Source organism: Bos indicus x Bos taurus, chromosome 19, assembly GCF_003369695.1.
Source record: "Bos indicus x Bos taurus breed Angus x Brahman F1 hybrid chromosome 19, Bos_hybrid_MaternalHap_v2.0, whole genome shotgun sequence".
Taxonomy (NCBI): Eukaryota; Metazoa; Chordata; class Mammalia; order Artiodactyla; family Bovidae; genus Bos; species Bos indicus x Bos taurus.
This window is the reverse complement of record NC_040094.1, coordinates 31517524-31541258: the sequence shown is the minus strand read 5'-3', so window position 1 is coordinate 31541258 and position 23735 is coordinate 31517524. Positions and strand designations below refer to the sequence as shown.

The 23735-nt window shown below is 46.2% G+C and overlaps 1 protein-coding gene across 2 annotated transcripts in view; it reads right to left on the bottom strand.

The window, feature by feature from the left end:
• The window catches only part of DNAH9 (dynein axonemal heavy chain 9), a 285309-nt gene that overhangs the window by 123715 nt on the left and 137859 nt on the right, over positions 1-23735 (bottom strand). For both annotated transcript variants that reach the window (XM_027516812.1, XM_027516811.1), the window contains exons 37-41: positions 20351-20524; positions 19400-19607; positions 7778-7943; positions 5742-5844; positions 4559-4798 (exon numbers count right to left, since the gene is read on the bottom strand). In XM_027516812.1, the coding sequence (XP_027372613.1) occupies positions 4559-4798; positions 5742-5844; positions 7778-7943; positions 19400-19607; positions 20351-20524 (891 nt within the window). The remainder of the gene's footprint in view (positions 1-4558; positions 4799-5741; positions 5845-7777; positions 7944-19399; positions 19608-20350; positions 20525-23735) is intronic.

The following is a 23735-nucleotide window of genomic DNA, read 5'->3' as shown; positions in this document are numbered from 1 at the left end:
ACTTAACAGCCAACTATTGTAAACACTTGCCCTTAAAATTAGGAATGCTGTGCAAGGCCACTCTCACTATGTCTCTTCCTTGAGGCAGCAGGTAAGAAAAAGCAATGGGAAGACTTAAGGGTCAGAAAGAAAGGAATTGTTACTATGATTCATTTTTACCAATGGCATGATTGTGTATATAGGTGCAAACATAATATTGAACAAAAGTACACAAGCGTATTTTCCATACAATTTGCATATAAAGTCCCCAAATAGGCTGAAATAACGTATGGGGCTAGAAGTCCAGACAGTACTTTAGCTCTGAGAGGAGAAGAAGGAGTGAGTGGAGGACTTCCCTGGTGGCCCAGTGGTTAAGAATCCATCTGCCAAAGCAGGAGTCACAGGTTCTGTCTCTGGTCTGGGAAGATCCCACATGCCACGGGTCAACTAAGCTGGTTTGCCGCAACTACAGACCCCATGCTCTAGAGTTCAGGAGCCACAACTACTGAAGCCCGTGCAACTTGGAGCTCACGAACCACAACAAGAGAAGCCACCACAATGGGAAGTCGCGGCACTTCAACTAGAGAAAGCCTGCATGCAGCAACAAAGACCCAATGTAGCCAAAAAAATAGGGAAGTACAATGAAAAGAAAAGCTTCATTTTTTTTTTTAGAGTGAACAGAAGAAAGAAAAACAAGGGGTTTCAGGGATGCTGGCAATGTACTTCTTTTTTAAAAAATGTATTTATTGGGAAAGTAGTTCTTGACTTGAGTTATGGTTATGTAGCTGTGATGATTTTGTGACAATTAACTGAGATGTGTGTTCATGACTTCGGCGCTTTTTGGCTTGGATGTGAGACTTTTAAAAAAGTTTATTTTAGAGAAAGACAGAAATCTCAGTGGGTCCGTTTGGCCCCTGCCTGCTTCCTGGATTTCCTGGGTACCAGCCCTGTGTGAGGTGTGGACAGCAGAGAAGGAGCCCCACCACCAGTGCTGACCCTGGGAGCAAGGAGAGCCATCAGCTGAAGTTTACAAGCCCCATTACAGCCAGATGCTCAGGCTGACTGACAATTAAGGGCTGAGTCGATGAGAGTGTGTCAAGGGCAAAGTTTGCACCAACTCAGACAGTTTTGTGTAGCACTGAGATGGGAATGCTTAATGATTTCTGCTCAGAGCACGATCAAGTTCTGTCCTGATGTCCGGATCCTGGACAGAGTGAGTGAAGCGCAGAGAAGGGCTGAATGATGGAAGCTTGGATCAAGCTGGATGGAGGAAAACGGCGTGTTCTCCAGACAGCACCTGTCTCCTTGCGGGCATTCAACCCTCCTTACAGCTCTCCTGTCAGGCCTTTAGGCAAGCAGGCTGGGAAAGGGGAGGGAGGGGGAGGCTGTAGCCAAGCTGTGGGCTCAAAACTCTGTTCTGGAGGAGGAGGGTGAGGGGCTGTGTCGATGGACGGAGGCAGGTTCTCCAGTGGGGGTGCACTTCCCACATTTGGGGCTGGGAGCTGACAGCTGGCAGGCTGCAGAGGTCGGGCTGGGACACAGAGCCCGGGGGTTGCTACTCAGGCTGGCTGAGTCTGGAAAAGAACCAGACTTAGCCCCACACCATACCTCTCCTCCTAGTTCCTCCCTGACTAGGGAGGAGCTAACACAGGCTGGACTGGGACCCTCCTTCCTCAGGACACCTTGGCAGCCTGAATCCCCACACAAGAGAGCTGACCTCCCCACTCATCTGGGGTACGAGGCTTCTGCTTGGCAGTTATGCGAACATACTCGAGCTACTGACTTGTCTGTGACACAGTTTTGTCATTTCCAAATTGGAAGTGATCAGTGTTGTACCTGAAATGGTTGTCTTGAGGATTAAATCATTAGCTAACAGATGCAGAGGGCATAGGACTGGCTCAATAAATGCCAGCTTTATTACAGACTGAAGCTGGACCTTTTACAAAGATCCTCTCTGATCTCAAAGTTCCCTCCCCGATCTTGTGGCTTGGTGACACCTACAAGGCCTGCTCCCACCTACTTGTTATTCCACCGACACCGTGCGTACTCTTCTACCTCCCCGAGCATTCACGCTGTCATCTATGAGCTGGCAACGTCTCCCAGCCTCTGTTAAATTGGGATAATAATGTGTATCCCAAAGGGCTGTTGTGAGTATGAATTTCAGGTTGCACAGGTGACAAGCTGCTGTCCAGGCAGGAGCCGGCTCAGGGCATCGTGTGAGGGAGACCTGATGCCTCTTTTCCCTTTCATTCTGCCACTATGAGCAGTGGGAATTTGATCTAACGACTTAACTCCTTTTTGTTCATTTGGAAAATGCAGACGGTGACACCTGTGTCTCATCCCACTCCAGTGAGATTTAAGAAATGGCTGGTGTGATTAAAAAATAAAAAAGTGCCTTCCCTGGTAGTCCAGTGGTTAAGAATCCACCTGCCAAAGCAGAAGACACAAGTTCAATCCTTGGTCCAGGAAGACCCCCTGTGCTATGGGGCAACTAAGCCTGTGCACCACAACAACTGAGCCTGTGCTCAGAGCCTGTGCTCAGCAACAAGAGAAGCCACCGCAACAAGAAGCCCGTGAACCGCAACCAGAGAGTAGCCCCCGCTTGCCACCACTAGAGGAAGCCCGAGTGCAGCCATGAAGACCCAGAGCAGCCAAAAATAAATACATACATAAATAAAAATTTTAAAAGTCTTTCTCAATGAATACTTGATAAATGGGAGGTGAGGGTGGAGATGCACAGACATTGCCACTGTCCAGGTCTGAGGGCCACGGGGCTGGGTCCTACTTGTTGCCTTAACTGTCTTAGGCTGTTTCATCAAAAGGATGGATGAGGACAGAATGGCATATTGGAAGGGGGACCTGAAGACCTAGGTTCTAGTCCAGTTCCTTCCCTGGCTGGCTGTGTGCTCTTAGGCAAATCAGTGTAAGCTCTGTGGGTCTGTTTCCTCATTTATAAGTTAATAAGTGAATGTTTGGAGGCACCTGACCCAGGAGCGCCATCCTGGGTCAGGTCACACGTGCTCTCAGAGACTTGGCCTGGCTGTGGGGCTCAGTGGTCCACCCTCTGGGTGAGCCTTTTGGGAACGCTGCTCTCAGATCACTGAACTAATGTTCAGTGGCTTTCTGCTCCTTACGACCACGGAACCCGCAAGCCCTATGGCCTCAGTGCCTGGACTTTTGCTAGTCTGAGGTTTCCCAGAGTCCTACCTGCACAGGTAGTGCCCTGAGTGTTGCTGTTGCTCAGTCACTAAGTCACGTCCATCTCTTTGCAACCTCGTAGACTATAGCCCACCAGGCTCTCCTGTCCTCCACTGTCTCCTGGAGTTTGCTCAAATTCATGTCCATTGAGTTGGTGATGCTATCTGACCATCTTATCCTCTGCCACTCACTGCTCCTTTTGCCTTCAGTCCTTTCCAGCATCAGGGTCTTTTCCAATGAGTCGGCTCTTCACCCTGGGTAATTATCAATGTGCTCCCCGTGGAGGGTCAAGCCTTGCTCCCTGGTCAAGTTGACATTTCCCTACAGGTGTGGCCTCTGCTTGGTATAAAAGGCACTTTCCCTCAAAAATGGCTCAGAGCTGTCCTGGAGAGGGGTCCCTCTGAGTAGTTTCTGCAGATTCTCCTCCAGGATGGGAGGGTTATGGACCCATGATGTGAGGACGGGTTACCTGAGCAAGGGGAAGAAGGGGCCGGGTTTGCTGCACTGCCCACTGGAGGTTTTGATAGTGAGGAGCCGAGCGATTGGAAGCACCAGGCAGACACAGGCCATCCCTAGTTGGAAGAGCATCACTATTTTGAAATGGTTTTGACCTGGGAAATAAGCCAGAGTTTCTAGGACTGAGGCATCCCAGAGGCTGGAGGATGGTGTCTTAGGAGTAGCACCACATGGCTTCTATAGGAGGCAGAGCCCTCCTGCATGGTGTGGGGGACGTTCTCTTGCAAGTCAAGAAAGATGAGTGGACCAACAGGGCGTGCAAAATATTTTTATCTTTTTTCCGTGCCACTCTCTTTTCCTAGGCTGAAATCATTACATAACATTATCTTTGAAATGCTGAGCCACATTCAGCTTGAAGGAACCAACTCAAAAAATGCATCCGGCTTACTGAGAAGTAACTCAATCAACTAATAGAATTCTATATTTTAAAATTTTTTTGGCTGTGCTGGGTGTTGGTCACTACAAGGGCTTTTTCTTTAGTTGCAGACAGTAGAGGTTACTCTCTAGTAGAGGTGCTTGGGCTTTGGAGCACAGGCTGTAGGGCACTCAGCCTTCAGTAGCTGTGGCACCTGGGCTCAACAGTTGTGGTGCATGGGCTTAGCTGCTCTGAGGCATGTGGGATCTTCCCAGACCAGGGATCGATGTGTCTCCTGCATTGGTAGGTGGCTTCTTTACCACTGAGTCACCAGGGAAGCCCCGGAACTCTGTTCTCTTGAATAGACCCACACAGATCCCACGGTACTCTGTTTACTTATATGTTCATCACCCCATAAGAACCCTGCCTTCATCAAAGAGTTTGGCCAAGGATGGAGGGAACAGGGTCATTGTCAAGCCTCCAAAGGTGTCTCGGAGAGGTCGGACTCACCTGGAAAATGTTGGCGAAGTCCCTGAGGTTGAAGATGTAGTGGAATTTGATCGCTGTGGGAAGGAACGTGGTGGCGATTTTCTGGTGGAAGGTGAGGGCCAGATGGAGCAGCTGGGGGACACTCTTGTGCAGCGCTGCCGGGAAGCTCCCCAGCTTGAGGTGCTGAGTCAGGATGGCGCTGTAGATGGAGGACAGGGCGTCTGCTCCCGGGAAGGAGAGGGTGAGCACACTGAAGTGACGCTGCTCGGGAAAACAGAGCCACAGGGAGGAGGCCACGAGTTACACTCTGTGGTCACAGAACAGAAATCACCTCTTCTGGATTTGGATACGGTGGTCAAGAATTCTTAGAAGGGCTTTGAATTCTACATTCTGGCCACACTTCTCACATTAAACCCAAACTTAGTTGAGCCTAGAATGAATGAAGGGCTTTGGACCTATGGTCAAAGATGTCAGTGTGGCATAGCAGAAAGAGAAGGGAACCTGGACTCCGGGTCCAAATCTGATCGTGATACTGAGAATGCATGTGACCTTGGCAGGGTCATTCACCCCTCTGACGTTCTCTCATTCTGAAGGCCAAGTTGAATTAGACTAACCCTATGATTCCATCTGGCTCGAAAAGCTTCTTTAAAAAGTGGTACAAACGAACTTATTTACAAAACAGAAATAAGAGTCACAGATGCAGAAAACAAACTCATGGTTACCGAGGGGGAAATGGGAGGGAGGTATAAATTGGAAGATTGGGACTGACATACACACACTCCAATATATAAAGCAGATAATAAGAACCTACTGTATAGCACAGGGAACTCTACTCAATACTCTGTAATGACCTATATGGGAAAAGAATTTTAAAAAGGATGGGTGTGTGTGTGTGTGTGTGTATTTGTGTGTGTGTGTGTATGTATACACACATATAATTGATTCACTTTGCTGTACAGCAGAAACACAACACTGCAAATCAACTATGTTCCAATGAAGGTTAATTATAAAAAAAAGAAAACAAAGCTTCAGGGGGTCTGGGTTGAGGTGTTTTTTTGTCTTCCTGGAAACGCAAGTCCACATCCTGTATGATTTACCATGTAAAGAGGCTGGATGGGTGGAGAGCCAATTTTCCCACAGAGACCAGTAACATCTGGTCTGGAAGGTGATGTTTAGGACTCCAAGGTCACAGTTCCCCCCATACCTGAAGCCGGGGGTTGATGGTGAAGCTGCCCGCGGTGGGGTTCATGCAGGAAACATACTGGACGTTCATGACCTCCTTCAGGGACAGTTTGTTTCGATCATACCTGGGACAGTCAGAAGCCGCAGGTGAGAGAGGGCTCAGGCAGGGGAGCGTGTTGTGAAGCAGAGCTGGGATGTGCCCAATCACTCATGTGTTTGAGAGGTTAAAAAAAGACTAGACCCACTGGTAGAAACGGAGAAGATAAAAGAGCTGAAGACAAATCCCTAAGGGATACCATGTCTGTGGAAGTAGAACAGGAAGGAGAGACCACAGAGATGGTCAAAGAGGTAGGAGGAAATCAAGGCTGTATGGTACCCAGAAAGCCAGGACTTCCAGGACAGAGCAGGCAACCACATCAAGTGTGTACGGAGAAGAAGAAAGATGGTGACCCAATGGGGTCTGCAGGACGTCACAGTAAAGATACAGCTGTTTGAGTAAGAACAGTAAAGTGGGGGAGACAGAAACCTAATCACTGTGGCTGGAGGAGTGAGTGGGAGATGGGGAACTGGAAACTGGGGAGAGAATCTGGTAACACAGAGGGAGACAGAGCAGCAGTCAGAAAATGGTATTTTTGAACACAGATAGCTTAGTTGGTAAAGACTCTGCCTGCAATGCAAGAGACTCCGGTTCTATTCCTGGGCCGGGTAGATCCTCTGGAGAAGGGATAGGCTACCCTCTCCAGTATTCTTGGGCTTCCCTGGTGGCTCAGCTGGTAAAGAATCCACCTGCAACGAGGGAGACCTGGGTTCGATCCCTGGGTTGGGAAGATCCCCTGGAGAAAGGAAAGGCTACCCACTCCAGTATTCTGGCCTGGAGAATTTCATGAACTGTATAGTCCATGGGGCCGCAAAGAGTCGGACATGACTCAGCGACTTTCACTATCACTAGGTAAATTCATGCAAGTTTAAATATGATGTGAAGGAAGTGATCAGGAGGGACTAACAGGTGAAGTGAGATTTCAGAGGCGGAAAGAATAGATGCAAAGATGCTGGTGGGTGGTTAAGCCTCAGGGAAGATGTGGTGGGGGGAGGCACAGGGAGGCAGGTAAGTTGTATAGACGTGGAAGTTAGAGATGCAGGTAGTGAGTGTGGTCATCCACGGAGGCTGGGTGGCAAGCTTGGAGAGAGAGGAGAAGCATGAAGCGGGTATTTCTGGGAGCGGAAAGGTGACCATATGAAGGTCATGCAGTAGAATTTCCAGGAAGGTCTTACTGGATTCAGTGTGAGGTAGGATGGTAAGCCAGAGTTGCCTCAAATCACCGACTTTTTTTTTTTTCTTTCTGGTAAGTTTAGACCTTTTGCCATTAAAAATGATACACTTGGAGGAGATAACAATGGAGCTTGTGAGATGCTCTGAGAGACAAAGGCTGATATAGAGAATAGACTTATGGACACAGTGCGTGAAAGAGAGGGTGGGGCAAAGTGAGAGAGCAGCAGGGAAACATACACACTGCTGTGTATAAAACAGACAGCCAGTGGGAATTTGCTGCATGATGCAGAGAGCTCAAATCAGATGCTCTGTGACAACCTAGAGGGGTATGATGGGGTGGGAGGTGGGAGGGAGGTTCAAGACGAAGGAGACATATGTATATCTATGGCTGATTCATGTTGATGTATGGCAGAAACCAACACAATATGGTAAAGCAATTATCCTCCAATTAAAAAAATTTTTTTAAATTAATTAACTGATTTAAGGCATATGTTAGGTGTTCTCATCAAAGGCCCTGCTCAGTGCGACAGAACCACAGCGGGAGGTGGGGTGTGGGTGGGAGGGTAGGGGGGTCTTGGTTAATCATGCTTTGGAAGCTTGAAGAAGGTAACTTTAGAGATAAGTGGTAAAGAAAGAATAGGCATTTTCCCTTAAATAAGAGCTCAGTAGCTTCTCTGACCAGAGCCTTCTCTGGTGCCAGAGCTGAGCTCAGATCTGCAGCTCCAGCAGGACGAACCGGCCTTGGACCTGTCCCCCGCCCGGCCGAGTCCCTCCGTGTGCTCGCTTACCAGTGGCCATAGTCCAGGTGCTGCCTGAGGACCGTGTGAGGCTGCACAGTCCCATAGGCATCCACCTCGGGCATGTTCATGTCGTCAATGAAATAGACGAGCTTCTTGTTGCCTGGGGGACCGTAGTTTCTGCCGGCTTTCTTTTCCAGAGGCTTCTCCAGGACAGCTGAGGAGAGAGCCAGTTAGTGAGGGATGGAGGGTCAAAGCTCAGAGGCCAGTTCTAAGACAGTCCAGTGTCAAGGATGAGCCACAGTGCAGTGTGCACGCGAGAGCTGCGTCCAGGGGCAGGCAGCTCCACGGGACCAGAGGGGAGGCGGGTGATGACCAGCCAGGGGTGGCGACAGCAGCCATCTGACTGTGCACGTGTTAGGTTTGCACAGACATTTATGGTCTCACTGAAGCCTTAAAACAGTGCTGTAAGATTAGAACCATCACCCCTTTCACAGATGACAGAACTGAGACTCAGAAGAATGAATTAACTTGTCTAAGGTAGTGCCAGGGTACAGATCCAAATCAGTTAAACTTCAAAACCCATGTTCCTTCTACCATACTTGAGGTCCACGACTTTCTTTGCAGGCTAAAAACAGAAGTCCCAAGGCCTAGTACTCTACCCTCAAGGAAATCTGCAAACAACCAGATCCTAAGTGGACTTCCCAAGTGGCACCTGTGTGGCCTCCCGTGGAAGAGGGCATGCAGTTCACTCCAGTATTCTTGCCTGGGAAACCCCATGGACAGAGAAGCCTGGGGGGCTATAGTCCATGGGGTCACAAAGAGTTGGACATGACTGAAGTGACTTAGCACACATGCATGCACACACACACATACACACACCTTCTCTACCTAGGACAGAGGAGGAGAGGAAGGATGTGGTTCCCCTTCCACCCCTGGACTGTAAAAGAGGAAATCCTGGATATTTTGTCAACAGTGTTCTCAGAGTGTTCCCCTCCTGGGGTTTTCCCTGAGGGAGAGAAGAAACAACAGCCCCAGGGAATTTCCCAGAAGCCCCCAGTGTCATGGATGCCCTGCCCCCTGCCTTGGGGTAGCAGAGCATCTCAGTGCTTTTCTAGAAACTAAGTACAGACTCTGTCCTGGAGCTGCATCTTCAATTATCCAGCCAGAGGGAAGGAATCAAAGAGTACATTTTCCCAGCCTGATAGAACTTGTTCAGAGCAAATCTAAGAACAGGGTATATATATATTTTTTTTTTTTTTCAATAAACCAATTAGATATTTATGTACTGCAAGAACCAATACTATCACAGCTAGAGGCTCTAAGAACCATCTCATCCCTTTTCTCGAAAAACAAGTTTGTAAACAAGGAGGAAGTGTCAACAGACATATGAAGGTGACAGATAGAAAGACATGTTCCTTTAAAAAAGCTTGAATATTCTAATTTTCTGGTCCTGAGTTAAATTAAGTGTTCCAAATAGGAATTAAATTTAAATTTAATTAGCATGCAATTAACATATACTATCGACCAATTAATCACCCAACACCTTCCTACCCCCCTTAAGACATAACAACTATATACGAGATCTGTCAAAATGAAATATAATTAATGGGCTGCCAAGGACATGCTTTTGTGAACAGTCCTTCTAATAGGAAATTTTCTCCTTAGGAAGACTTGTTTCTCCTCCTCCTGAAGCAATGATATTCAAATCAACTCCTGGAATTAAGCAGACCCTGTAATTTGGGTTGATTATGCTTTTTATGCTACTTGAGGACGGTTGAGGAGAAAAGCATGTCAGTTAGGAAGAAGTGGGCTTGGAATACACCAGATTATCTCAAAACGATGATTAAGAAAAGAGAGGCCTCCCCGGAAAAGGCACACACACTGGATCCCTTCTTGGCTGACCTCTGCTCCAAGTCTTATCTAGAATGAAACAGTAGTGAGTTCTGCTTCCAGGCAGAACTGGAAGAACAGAAGTGGGTTTACATAAGACATCTGCTCCTTGGAAGGAAAGCTATGACAAACCTAGACAGAGCATTCAAAAGCAGAAACATCACTTTGCTTACAAAGGTCAGTATAGGCGAAGCTATGGTTTTTCCAGTATTGTATGGATGAGAGAGTTGGACCATAAAGAAGGCTGAGTGCCAAAGAATTGATGCTTTTGAACTGTGATGCTGGACAAGACTCTTGAGAGTCCTTAGGACTGCAAGGAGATCAAACAAGTCAATCCTACAGGAAATCAATCCTGAATATTCATTGGAAGGACTGATGCTGAAGCTGAAGTTCAATCCTTTGGCCACCTGATGGAAAGAGCTGACTCATGGAAAAGACCATGATGCTGGGAAAGATTGAGAGCAGGAGGAGAAGGGGGTGACAGAGGATGAGATGGTTGGATGGCATCAGTGACTCAATGGACATGAGTTGGAGCAAGCTCCAGGAGATGGTGAAGGACAGCGAAGCCTGGCCTGCTGCAGTCCATGGGGTCGCAAAGAGTCAGACACAACTGAGTGGCTGAACAACAACACCGCTACCATCCTTGTCCACTCATTCTCACACCTGGTGTCCATGACATCCTCCCAAATGATCTTCCTGCTTTTGCCCTTAGATTCCTACGCTGTTCTCGAGACAGCAGGCAGAGGTATCCTTGTAAGATGTAAATCACACTGTGCCAGTCCCATGCTTAAACCCCCCAGTGGCGTCCCATCTCACTTGGAGCAAAGCCTGTCTGGTTACGTGGGCAAACCTCGCATGTTGGTTTTTCTCTCCCACTGCTCCTGCCTTCACTCCCTCTGCTCCAACCATCCTGTTTCTGGCTCACTAGTCACCCATGGCCATGGTGTCTTTGCTCTGGCTGCTTCCTTTGTCTGCAATCTTTTCTCCTAAATGCCAGAAGTTTGTTCCCTCACTTACATCAGGCATTTACTTACTCAAATGCCATCTATTTAGGAAGCCCTTCCCTAGCACTTGAGCACAAATTAAAGCACCCTCCCCCCGCAACCTCCTATTTCTGGCCCTGACTTCGTTTTCCTCCATTAACACTTATTACCACTTAATATCCTGTATATCTTACTTATTCATCTTGTTTATTATCTCAGTGCCTCCACATTATAAACTCTAAAAGGCCAGGAATCTTTCTCTTTTTTCCTCATTGTCATGACCCCAGCACCTAGGATATTATTTATCACGAAGGAAGGTATTCAAAAACTGATTAAAGAATGAATGAATACATGGCTTAATATGATGGCAAACTCTATGAATAAGCAAAGAAAGGTTTATCATACCCTATTTGTAACTAAAGAATCAGAGGCTGACACAGGCTAAATGTGATGCTGGAATTAGAACCCAGGGCTCTTGATACTGATCCCGATGCTTCTTTCACATGGCTGGGGAAGAGAGACCTTGTGAGCCCTTCTCACTCATCCCAGGATTCCTCCAGGCTCTGAGCACCAGAGCCCTGCAGTCATTCATTTGCTGGGCATCACTAGGGACCTGGGTCTGTACGGAGGAAGTGACATGCACCATATCACTGAGCCTTCAGAGCAGCCCTAGCATGTATTATTATCACCTTTAAAAACATCTCACATAAAAAAAAAAAATCTCTCAACAAAAGAGAAAACTGAGCTTTAGGGAAATAAAGGGACTTTATTCAAGGTCATCCAGCTACTGAGGACAAAGTCAGGATTCTAACCCAGCTCTGCTTGACTATGGAAACTTATGTACCCACCATAGCACACTGCTTCTGAAACGTTACTACGACCTGGCTCCTGTCCTTCAAAAACCCCTGGTTTAGTTAACACGCTGCCTGACCAAGTTTTTTGACAGAGATGGTTAATAATTAATCATGTCTTCACTTTGCATTGGCCTGATTTGTGTTTCTGTGTTTGAACTCTTTTTCCTTAGTATTATCCAAATTTTCACATGTTAAGACATTTTAGTTATATTGTAAGGGCTCTTCATTTTTTCTTTCAAAAAATAACATGTTTTGCATGATTATAAAATAATACATACTCATTATATAAAGATTGGAAAGCATAGAGAATCATAATGATGAAAATGAAAATTGCCGATAATTCTATCACCTAGCAGTAAGCATAACTTTCAATATTTTGTTCTATTTCACTCTAGTGTATTTCCTCTATTAGGTTTTTTTCCTTTACAAAATAAGAATTATACTGTATATTCTGCCTGTGTATGTTGTTTTTCATTTCATATATTATAAACCTTTTTATATGATAATACCTAGCCTACTAGAACATGATTTTTAATTGCTGCATTGCATTCCATAATTTGGAGGTGCTAAAATTTATGGGATGATTTCCCTATAGTCTTAAACGTGTTGTTTTCAATTTCTTTATGTTTTGAATCCCCGTTTGAAGTAGAGCATCTTGCCTACTAGAAGGTAAGTCTTTGATGATTTAATTCTGTGTCATCTCCTTTTGGACTTCCCTGGTGGCTCAGCTGGTAAAGAATTCACTTGCAATGTGGGAGACCCTGGTTTGATTCCTGGGTCAGGAAGATCCCCTGGAGAAAGGCTAGGCTACCCATTTAAGTAGCCCATCCATTCTTGCACTTCCCTGGTGGCTCAGATGTTAAAGAATCTGCCTGCAATGCAAGAGAACTGGGTTCGACCCCTGGGTTGGGAAGATCCCCTGGAGAAGGGCACGGCAACCCACTCCAGTATTCTTGCTTGGAGAATCCCCATGGACAGAGGAGCCTGGCAGGCTACAGTCCATGGGATTGCAAAGAGTTGGACATGACTGAGACACTAAGGACAGCACAGCATCTCCTTTTTGGAAGATATTCAGGCAAGTGCTGAAAGCTATCTATCTGATAATGTAGCGCTCCTTTGAGGTCGAGAGCTTGATCAGATCTTTCAAGGTCTTGTCCAGATTTAACTTTTAATGAACAGGTGATGGATTTGTTTTACACAAAGACTCAGACACCCGAGCTCCCATCTAATTAGTGTAATTACACACTCAAATATTTGTTGAGCTAATACTTCAAGTCACAGTTGGATGTCAGGAGAATTTTGGACTGTGATGAGCATTGCTTTGGCTCACTCTCACTGCACTGCAAATATAAGCCCATCAATGCCATGACCCAGTTCTTTACTCCTCTTTTTCCCTTTCTCAACTGTCCTGGTGATGGGTCATTGCAAATTCCTTTAGTTCTTAAAAATCACTTGTATTTCCAAAATGAATGAGAAAAGACTTACGCTATTTCAATAGACATAAAACAGGCCAATTGAAAAAGATTAAAAGAGATTCCAAACTATATAGTAGAAGAAACTTATTTGAGCCACTAATCATGGGTGATACAGTTACTGTAATGAAATAAGAATGGCCACATTGTCCTTTATGAACTGGCTTTTTGAAAGCTTAGAACTCAATCTGTGTTTAATTACAGTAGCCATGCCATCCCAGATCACTGATACAAACCCATCTCTACTTTTGTAGGAAAACAAATTTTAGGCACTCAATTCTAAAAGGCATGTATCCTGGAAACTTATAAAAGGTGTATTGGGCTGCAAAATGGGCATGGTCTTCAGCCTAGGTTTTTACAGCAGGTATTTTTTAAACATTTAAATTATCTTTGATCATCCTAACCTTCAACAACATCCAAGAGTGGATCATTAGATGATAACTCAGTGAAGGGAAAGGAAGTAGTGGGCCTGGGTCTGTGGTGTTCAGAGCAGCTGGAGGGACACAGATCCACCTCCTTAGCCAAGATGCCAGGGTTATTAACCTGCGATTGGTGCAGCTGCTGGCAAGTGGTCAGGTTAAGTCTGAGAGTTTCACTGAACAAGTGAAGCGCCTCTTTTACTTACTGTCAAAGGCAGAGACACCCATGTGCTCCAGATATTAGACAAGTGGAAGCAAAGTTGGCATTCTCTTATGGAAATGTAGACGCACGACTTAATCAAAGTGGATGGACACAGTAGCTCAATGAAATAAGACAGCTTGGCTATTAAATCACTATGCAACTTTGAGGGAAGTCACTTATGACCTCTAAGCCTCATTTTCTCATTCTGTAAAAAGAGAGACTGTCATCAGATCCGTGATGGACATCATTTCCGTCTTCCTTCTCCTTAGTTATGTTCCAGCTAGCCTGGCCATGTGACACAATTTTGAACAGACACATAAATCAGTGGGATTCCTGGAGAGCTATCGTTTCCTGACAAGGGCACTAACTCTTACCTTTATCTTTTTTTTTTTTTTTTCCCATTTGGAATGTGGATGTGATAGCTGGAGCAGCAGAGACTCTGCTACCCTGAGGGAGCATGTAAGAGAATAATAGATATTATAGCCTCAATAGCATTGAACCGGAGAAGGCAATGGCACCCCACTCCAGTACTCTTGCCTGGAAAATCCCATGGATGGAGGAGCCTGGTGGGCTACATTCCATGGGGTCGCACAGAGTCGGACAGGACTGAGCGACTTCACTTTCACTTTTCACTTTCATGCACTAGAGAAGGAAATGGCAACCCACTCCAGTGTTCTTGCCTGGAAAATCCCAAGGACGGGGAAGCCTGGTGGGCTGCCGTCTATGGGGTTGCACAGAGTCGGACAGAACTGAGCGACTTAGCAGCAGCAGCATTGAGACTTTCAAGGGTCTTCCCCAGCACAAGATGAAAGCATCAATTCTTGGGCACTCAGCCTTCTTTATGGTCCAACTCTCATATCCACATGACTACTGGAAAAAGCATAGTTTTGACTATATGGACCATTGAGGCAGACTGATGTCTCTGCTTTTTAATACGCTGTCTGCTGCTTGAAGTCAAAAGCATTACTAATACAGGGGCTTGGCATAGTAAAAACTTCAAATGAAGCATGTGCTATCCACACTGATAAGCAATATGAATGCCTTGAAACACAAGCCCTGTTTGCATCTGAAGGAGTTTTGAATCTGTTTAGAAAAGTACTCAATGGAGACCCCAGAGCTGGAAGTGATAAGAGAGGAAAGATGCAGGGAATATCAAGCAGCTGCCTTCTCTATAAAAGAACATCTGATTTGAGAAAAATGGCATCTGATGGACTAGCAGGATGAGTGAGCTGTAAAACACTCCTCTGGAGACCTCAGTGAATTGACCTGTTGGGTGAAGTTATTGCCCATTTGTAAGCTGGAACATTTTTTCCAAAAACATTATTTTTGCTTTAGCACAGCTTATGCTAAACGTCTTTTTTTCAAGCAAAAGGGGTTTGCTCATGCTCCTTTTGTTTTGGCAGTTGCAGCTCTGGGATTTTTGTATAGTATTTATAACTTAAATTTGAGAAGGATTTTAATATTGTTAGAATAACAGCTTCCATTTACTGAGCACTTATTGTATGCTAGGAGTCATTCTGAGTGTTTTACATATTTTGTCTTGCTATTCAGGAATGAAAAGAATGAACTGTCGTGCCCTCAACAACATGGGTAAATCTCAAAATCAAGCTGGGTGAAAGGAGCCAGACAGAAAAAAAGGAGGGCTATTGTATGACAATTCCATTATATAAAATTCTAGAAATTGCAAACTAACCTGTAGTGACAGAAACAGATCAGTGGTTGCCTTAGACATAGAGCAGGGTTGGCGGGGGGGGGGGCTCGGCTGGGAGGGTGGGAGGGATTACCAGGGAGGTGAGGGACTCTCGAGGTGATGAATGTGTACATTATTTCAATCATAGTGATGGTTTCATGGTGGGTAAATATTTAAAAACTTATTGGATCATGTGCTTTAATCCATACCATGTATTATATGTCAATTATAACTAAAAAAATATTTTATAAATGGAAAATGTTGAAAAATTATGTTGCATTTTAGTAGGAGAATGGGTAAATGAGCTGTGATTTAGTCACACAAGGGAATTCTATGCAGCAGTGAAAACCAGTGAAGAAGCACTCCACACACATTAAAACAGACAAGGATGAGAAAAGCAAGTTACCAAAGGAAGTTATAATATGATACATACTTAAAATTTAAATACACACAAAAACATCGTGTATTTCATGGCTACATACATATATCAAAAGCGTACCTTGGGAATGACGGCACATCAGCTGTAGTGGTCCTAGTCTGGTCTCCAAGGGCATGATGGGGGAAGGGCTGGGGGAGGGGTGGTGCGTTAGCTGTACTTAAAATGCTAAGATCCATGGCAAGATGACAGAAATGTTAACATCTGTGAAGTCTGGGTGGGGGGTATATACTGTTATACTCTTGTCTGTACTTTTCCGAATGCTCGAAATATTTCATAATTTTAAAAAAGTTTGAGTCATTCTCCATCCCCACTCTTAGCATCCAGTTCCCCTTGCCAAGGGCAAATGCTGTTGCTCGCGTGTCCCTCCGGAGATATTCTTAGGATGTATAAGCATAGATGTGCGAGTGTATATGTATGCAACGTTTTATATGTCTCTTTTTAAACAAGACATAATTTGGAGCATACTATACACACTGTTCTGTATTGTGCTTTTCTCACTTGACAAAGATTTTGGAAATGGAGCCAGCTTAATTCATACAGAATGTCCTCATTCTTTGTAATAACGCTTAGCATTCTATCATATGGATAACTGGGCTATTTCCTGTCTTTTGCCATCATTACATTCATTACCTTATAAACACTCATTCTGCACATCTGTCTGGGTTTACTGCCTGCCTTTTAAAGCAGACTTTACCACATCACATTAAACATAATTCCATAGGGTCTTAACCACAAACCGCAGTAAAAATGCTGGGCTTCAGAAAGAGTGATGGAGGGCAACCCTGGAGGTCCAGTGGTTAAGATTCCGTGCTTACCCTGCAGTGGGCATGGGTTCGATGTCTGGTCAGAGAATTAAGATCCTGCATGCCCCATGGCCAAAACCAGAACAGAGACATGGACTCTTGCTGTTGGGGGGGGGGGCAATTTGCTTCTTGTCTGATGTCAGAGAAGCCACCCTGTGGGTTCCTGCATCTCCTTTTTACCATTTTCTATTTCCCCTTGGATACCAGCTTTCTTGTTCCAACTTTTATAATTGCTAAGCACCCTTCCTCTTGCCATTTTGTTACTTCTGAAATGTTTTCAGCTAAGAAGCCAAATGAACAAACTTGTTTGGACTGTGACTAAAGTGATGGATGGGAATTTTCAAGTAAGGGAATCTGGCATTTTTCAGAATCAAGGATATGAAACTCATCTCTTTTTTCTTGGCAATGAATGTTTACTCTCTAGTCAAAGTACTTTTTACGTTATAGAATCATTACAATAGGATTCTAGAAAATAATCTTTCTAGACTCAAATAGTGTCGCTAGTGTTAAGAGTAATATTATCAAATATTTATTTCAATTTCCAAAGCATTTTATTTTCAGGGGAGGAGGTATAGCCTAGTGGCTAAGGGCACAGGCAGTGAAGTCAGACTCTCTGGATTCAAACCCTGGTTCCACCCACTCACTGTGTAGCCTCAAGGAGCTTATTTAACTTCCCTGTGCCTTGGTTTTTCTCATCTATGACATGGGGATGATAAAAGGACTTACTTCACAGGTTTGTACAAGATTAAATGATTTGGGGACTTCCCTGGTGATCCAGTGGCTAAGACTCCAGAGGGTGAGGCGAGGCTGTTCCAGTGTGAGGAGTGAGAGGGGGGTTTCTCCCCAGCCCGGCTACTACCCTCCTCTTGTGGGGAGACTGGCTTCAGCACTTCTTCAAAAGGAGGCTGCTTCTAGGGTCAATGTGAGGAGTGTTTCTAAACACAAGGAGACTTAACAATCAGTGAAGGTCAAGGAGAAAGTGGCTGGGGTTGGGGAGGCACATGAAGTGACCCTTGGGATCCCTGAGGCCCCCGTCTGCTCGGGAGCCCAGCCCGTAAATGCCTGTGACACGCACACTCTGCGTGCTCAGCAGGCTGGAGGGCCACACCAGCCTTGTTGCATCATGGTGACCTTAGGCAGCCACATACTTGAACCGGAGCCTCAGCTCCCCCACGTATAAGGTGTGAGGGGTGCATGAAATGACCTCTAGAGACCCTTCTGGTGCCAGGAGTCTGTAAGCTCGTGGAAATCTTTCAGTGGGTTTTCTGTTTTCTTTGTCATCGAGGCACTGACCTGCTCTGTGTGGAACTCCTGCCCTGGAGGAGTTCAGCAGCCAGGGAGGCACTTCGGGAGAAAGGATGGGAAAGGGGAGCCTTGCTAAGGTGCTGGAGAGAGGGACAGATAGGGGAGGGGACAGGCAAGAGAGGAGTGGGAGGGGAGTCAGCCGGGGAGGTGCCTGACCTCTGTTAAAGCTCAGAGTGCAGGACATCAGGTCCCCCCCTCCATGCCCCCTGGGCCCTTTATGTGAGCAGCTCCTTGCAGGAAATCGCCCTCAGCAGGAAGCCCCTTTTCTTGTCTCTTTAGCGAAGCTATAGTGTAACTAGCCTGGAGCACTACAATCCATGGGGTCACAAAGAGTTGGACATGATGAGCAACTCACACACAAACACATACTGTAACTCACTTTTTAAACCAGGCACCCCCATGCTCTACTTGCCTTTGACCTGAGCACACCTTTCAAATCCCTTCATCACGCAATACCTGGCCTAACTTGTCAGTTCTTCCCATAGATCAAAGAAGTAGAAATGGCAAATAAGCAATTAATAGATTGATTACTCCTTGGAAGAAAAGCTATGACCAACTTAGCATATTAAAAAGCAGAGACATTACTTTGCCGATAAAGGTCCATATTGTCAAAGCTATGGTTTTTCCTGTAGTCAGGTACGGATGTGAGAATTGGACCATAAAGAAAGCTGAGTGCCGAAAATTGATGCTTTTGAACTGTGGTGTTAGAGAAGACTCTTGAGAGCCCCTTGGACTGCAATATCAAACCAGTCAATCTTAAAGGAAATCTACCCTGAATATTCATTGGAAGGACTGATGCTGAGGCTGAAGCTCCAATACTTTGGCCAAAGGATGCAAAGAACTGGCTCATTGCAAAAGACCCTGATGCTGGGAAAGATTGAAGGCAGGAGGAGAAGGGGACAACAGAAGAAGAGATGGTGGGATGGCATCACTGACTCGATGAACATGAGTTTGAGCAAAGTCCGGGAGTTGGTGAAGGACAGGGAAGCCTGGCATGCTGCCGTCCATGGGGTCGCAAAGAGTCAGACATGACTGAGAGACTGAACTGAACCGAATTAACAGATGACCAGACCTCTCCCAAGATTCCTCTTCAGTCATCTTGCAAACAAATCAAACTGAGTGAACAAGATGACATTTAGAGCAGCGGTCCTCATCTTTTTGGCACCAGGAACCGGTCTGGAAAACGATTTTTCCACAGACTGAGGGATGAGGGATGGTTTCGGGATGATTCAAGCGTGTTACATGTACTGTGCACTTTATTTCTATTATTATTACATCAGTTCCACCTCAGATCATCAGGCATTAGACCCTGGTCTAGAAGAAGATCTCTGGAGCTGACAAGCCTGCATGCAGTGGGGAGATGGCCATGACTCTGACCTCCCCCATCCTCATCTCAGTGATTAACTGAGATGACTTGTTTCTGTTTAAACGTTTTCACCATGGAGCAGTCTTGGGAAGTAGTTTTTGGGAGACACTGAATCCACCGTCTCCCCAGATTGCTGGCACTTTGATTAAAGGCCCATGTCTCTTCCCTCGTTGGTGAGTGAGTACCTGTCTTTATAAGCAGTGAGAAGCAGGCCGATTCACTTGGTTATTGAGGTGTTGACACTCACCCTGCAGCATGGCTGATGTGGTGTAGTAGTTGAAGGGCACGTTTTTCACCAGGTACGCCTCGGGGTCCAGGCTGGCCAGCTTCGCCCCCACCAGCACCGACTTGCCAGTGCCCGCAGTTCCCACCAGCATGACAGGCCGCCGCCGCGCCAGGAGCCGCTCCAGGAAGTAGCAGAGGCATATGGTCTCGCTGGTGTGCACCAGGCAGGCCTGGGGTCGGGGGAGACGGGGCGGGTGTGGCGGGAGACAGGAGGAGCGAACTGTGGGCTAGTGGGAGACTCACATGCTGTCAGAGCACCCTGGGGCATTTCAGGAGAGGGAATCGCACTGGGGTTGGGGGGCTCACTACTGCAGGCAGGAGGGCCCCCGTTACCCACAGAGACCCTCCCGGTAACTCATGCTGTGGTTAGAGGGCACGCCCATCCCCCTCTATTAGCGATGTTTGCCTCCCTGCGGCCTCTGGATTGCATTTTAAAGCCTTCTGCCTGGTCAACCCCGACTTGCCTTGTCTCAGCATGCCTGCAGGGGGGCCTGCTAATTAAGATAGCTAGGCTTGGGGAGATCTTATGACTATGCTGAGGGCTTCCCAGGTGGTTCAGCAGTAAAGAACCTGCCTGCAATGAAGGAGACATAAGAGATACAGGTTCGATCCCTGGGTCAGGAAGATCCCCTGGAGAAGGGCATGGCAACCCACTCCAGTATGCCTGCCTGGACAATCCCATAGTCAGAGGAGTCTAGCAGGCTATAGTCCATAGGGTCGAAAAGAGTCGGACTGAAGTAACTCAGCATGCACACATGCATCACTATACTGAACCTCTAATTTCCTCTGAAAAGAAAAGGAGCTAATTCTTAATGAGGTCAAACCTTTTGGGAATCCGTTAGGGGCTGCCACGAGAGCCACCGCAGATTCTGGGGACATTACATATCCCTGGTTGCCACTCAGCCACACTCACCTGCAGAGGTGTCTCAGGGTCAAATTCAAACTGCGGGATGAGCCTGGACCAAGGCTCGAATTTCTTGGTCTCTGGGTCTATGTAATAGTCAAAGATGGTTCCTTGGGAGGGAAACTTGATGGTCTTGAACTCACTGAGCCACCATTTGCTGAACTCTGCCCGGTGGTCCACGAGCTGCCCAAACAAAGCAAGTCAGGAGTCAAGGCTCAGCAGAGCACGAGAAGCCTGGAGAGGCTGCCCTGCATCAGGCAGAAGGTCAGGGCTGGGAGCACAGCTGGCTCCTCCTTGTCCCCCGAGACCAGCCCGGACAAGGCCCAGCTAAGCGGGGGCTGCTCTGGAGTGCGTATGTGTGCACCTGCTTGACCACGGGGCTGGGTCACCCCGGCCTGGTGCATCTCAGAGCCCTGGCAGGTGGAGGGGAGGGAGGGAAGGAGGTGTACGAACACAGAGGAGAGAGGGATCCTGAAACCCCAAGAAGGGCAAGTGCAGCCAGGAACTTTCAGAGACCTATCTATCACATCCCCCTAGACTCCCGAGACTCTGAGCCATGTCCAGGACGTCAGTCGGGGACAGAAGGAATAAAATGGTGCCTGTTGGACTTCCCTGGTGGTCCAGTGGTTCAGACGTCACCTTTCAATACAGGGGGTGTGGGTTTGATCCTTGGTCCTGCAGCTAAGACCCCACACACCTCTTAGCCAAAAAACTCCAAGTATAAAACAGAAACAATATGGTAACACCTTCAATAAAGACTTTATAAATGATCAATGTTAAAAAAAAATCTTTAAAAAATAAAATGTGACTGTAGACACCTGGGGAGCACAGGAAGAAACAGCGATAAGAATCTCAGCGGGGAGTGGAGTACATAACCAGCAGCAAGTCACGTCTTTTCATGCCGCAGTTTCCTCATCTATAAAATGAGGGTTCTAGAAAAGAGTATTTCTGAATTTCCTTCCAGAGCAAAAATCGTCAAATCTAGGGGCATTGGAGACAAGCTATACAGGCCTTTCTGACAGAAGGAATAGACAGAGACAGGGTATTTACATGCACCCATATTAGAGCATGAGCCCCTAAGACAGGGCTGAGCACCTGAGGACTCAAGGCTATTTCTTTCAGACCGAAACGTAACACCCACGCCGCCCACAGCATACCCCACACAGGTACACACAGACGCCCACTGCTACTGGCTCCCCTCCTGGGGAGCCAACCCACGCTTTGAACACACAGACCTAGGAAAAGTCCTCAGGAGGTTCAGAATGGGCAATTTAGGAAATGTTTTCTGCAGAGCAGGACAGACCAGGGAGCTGGGTGCACGACAATGAATCTGAACTTGGAAGAAATGGCACTGACTTTGCTGTGGCTGCGTGGGCACAGGGGGGCCTAGAGGCACTATCCCACGTTCAAGGTCAGGAAGGGTGGCGGTGAGGAGATACCCCTCATCCAAGGTAAGGAGCAGGGGCTGCGCTTTGCTGGAGCAGCCATGAAGAGATACCCCACGCCCAAAGTAAGAGAAACCCAAGTAAGATGGTACGTGTTGCAAGAGGACATCAGAGGGCAGACACACTGAAACCATACTCACAGAAAACTAGTCAATCTAATCACACTAGGACCACACCCTTGTCTAACTCAATGAAACTAAGCCATGCCTGTGGGGCAACCCAAGACGGGCGGGTCATGGTGGAGAGATCTGACAGAATGTGGTGCACTGGAGAAGGGAATGGCAAACCACTTCAGTATTCTTGCCTTGAGAACCCCATGAACCCTATGAAAAGGCAAAATGATAGGATACTGAAAGAGGAACTCCCCAGGTCAGTAGGGGCCCAATATGCTACTGGAGATCAGTGGAGAAATAACTCCACAAAGAATGAAGGGATGGAGCCAAAGCAAAAAGAATACCCAGTTGGATGTGACTGGTGATAGAAGCAAGGTCCCATGCTGTAAAGAGCAATATTGCATAGGAACCTGGAATGTCAGGTCCACGAATCAAGGCAAATTGGAAGTGGTCAAACAAGAGATGGCAAGAGTGAATGTTGACATTCTAGGAATCAGCGAACTGAAATGGACTGGAATGGGTGAATTTAACTTAGATGGCCATTATATCCACTACTGTGGGCAGGAATCCCTCAGAAGAAATGGAGTAGCCATCATGGTCAACAAAAGAGTACAAAATGCAGTACTTGGATGCAATCTCAAAAACGACAGAATGATCTCTGTTCATTTCCAAGGCAAACCATTCAATATCACAGTAATCCAAGTCTATGCCCCAACCAGTAACACTGAAGAAGCTGAAGTTGAACAGTTCTATGAAGACCTACAAGACCTTTTAGAACTAACACCCAAAAAAGATGTCCTTTTCATTATAGGGGACTGGAATGCAAAAGTAGGAACTCAAGAAACACCTGGAGTAACAGGCAAATTTGGCCTTGGAATATGGAACGAAGCAGGGCAAAGACTAACAGAGTTTTGCCAAGAAAATGCACTGGTCATAGCAAACACCCTCTTCCAACAATACAAGAGAAGACTCTACACATGGACATCACCAGATGGTCAACACTGAAATCAGATTGATTATATTCTTTGCAGCCAAAGAGGGAGAAGCTCTATACAGTCAACCAAAACAAGACCAGGAGCTGACTGTGGCTTAGATCATGAACTCCTTATTGCCAAATTCAGACTTAAATTGAAGAAAGTAGGCAAAACCACTAGACGATTCTGGTATGACCTAAATCAAATCCCTTATGATTATACAGTGGAAGTGAGAAATAGATTTAAGGGCCTAGATCTGATAGATAGAGTGCCTGATGAACTATGGAATGAGGTTCGTGACATTGTATAGGAGACAGGGATCAAGACCATCCCCATGGAAAAGAAATGCAAAAAAGCAAAATGGCTGTCTGGGGAGGCCTTACAAATAGCTGTGAAAAGAAGACAAGCAAAAAGCAAAGGAGAAAAGGAAAGATACAAGGCTCTGAATGCAGAGTTCCAAAGAATAGCAAGAAGAGATAAGAAAGCCTTCCTCAGTGATCAATGCAAAGAAATAGAGGAAAACAACAGAATGGGAAAGACAAGAGATCTCTTCAAGAAAATTAGAGATTCCAAGGGGACATTTCATGCAAAGATAGGCTCGATAAAGGACAGAAATGGTATGGACCTAACAGAAGCAGAAGATATTAAGAAGAGGTGGCAAGAATACACAGAAGAACTGTATAAAAAAGATCTTCACGACCCAGATAATCACGATGGTGTGATCACTGACCTAGAGCCAGACATCCTGGAATGTGAAGTCAAGTGGGCCTTAGACAGCATCACTACGAACAAAGCTAGTGGAGGTGATGGAATTCCAGTTGAGCTATTTCAAATCCTGAAAGATGATGTTGTGAAAGTGCTG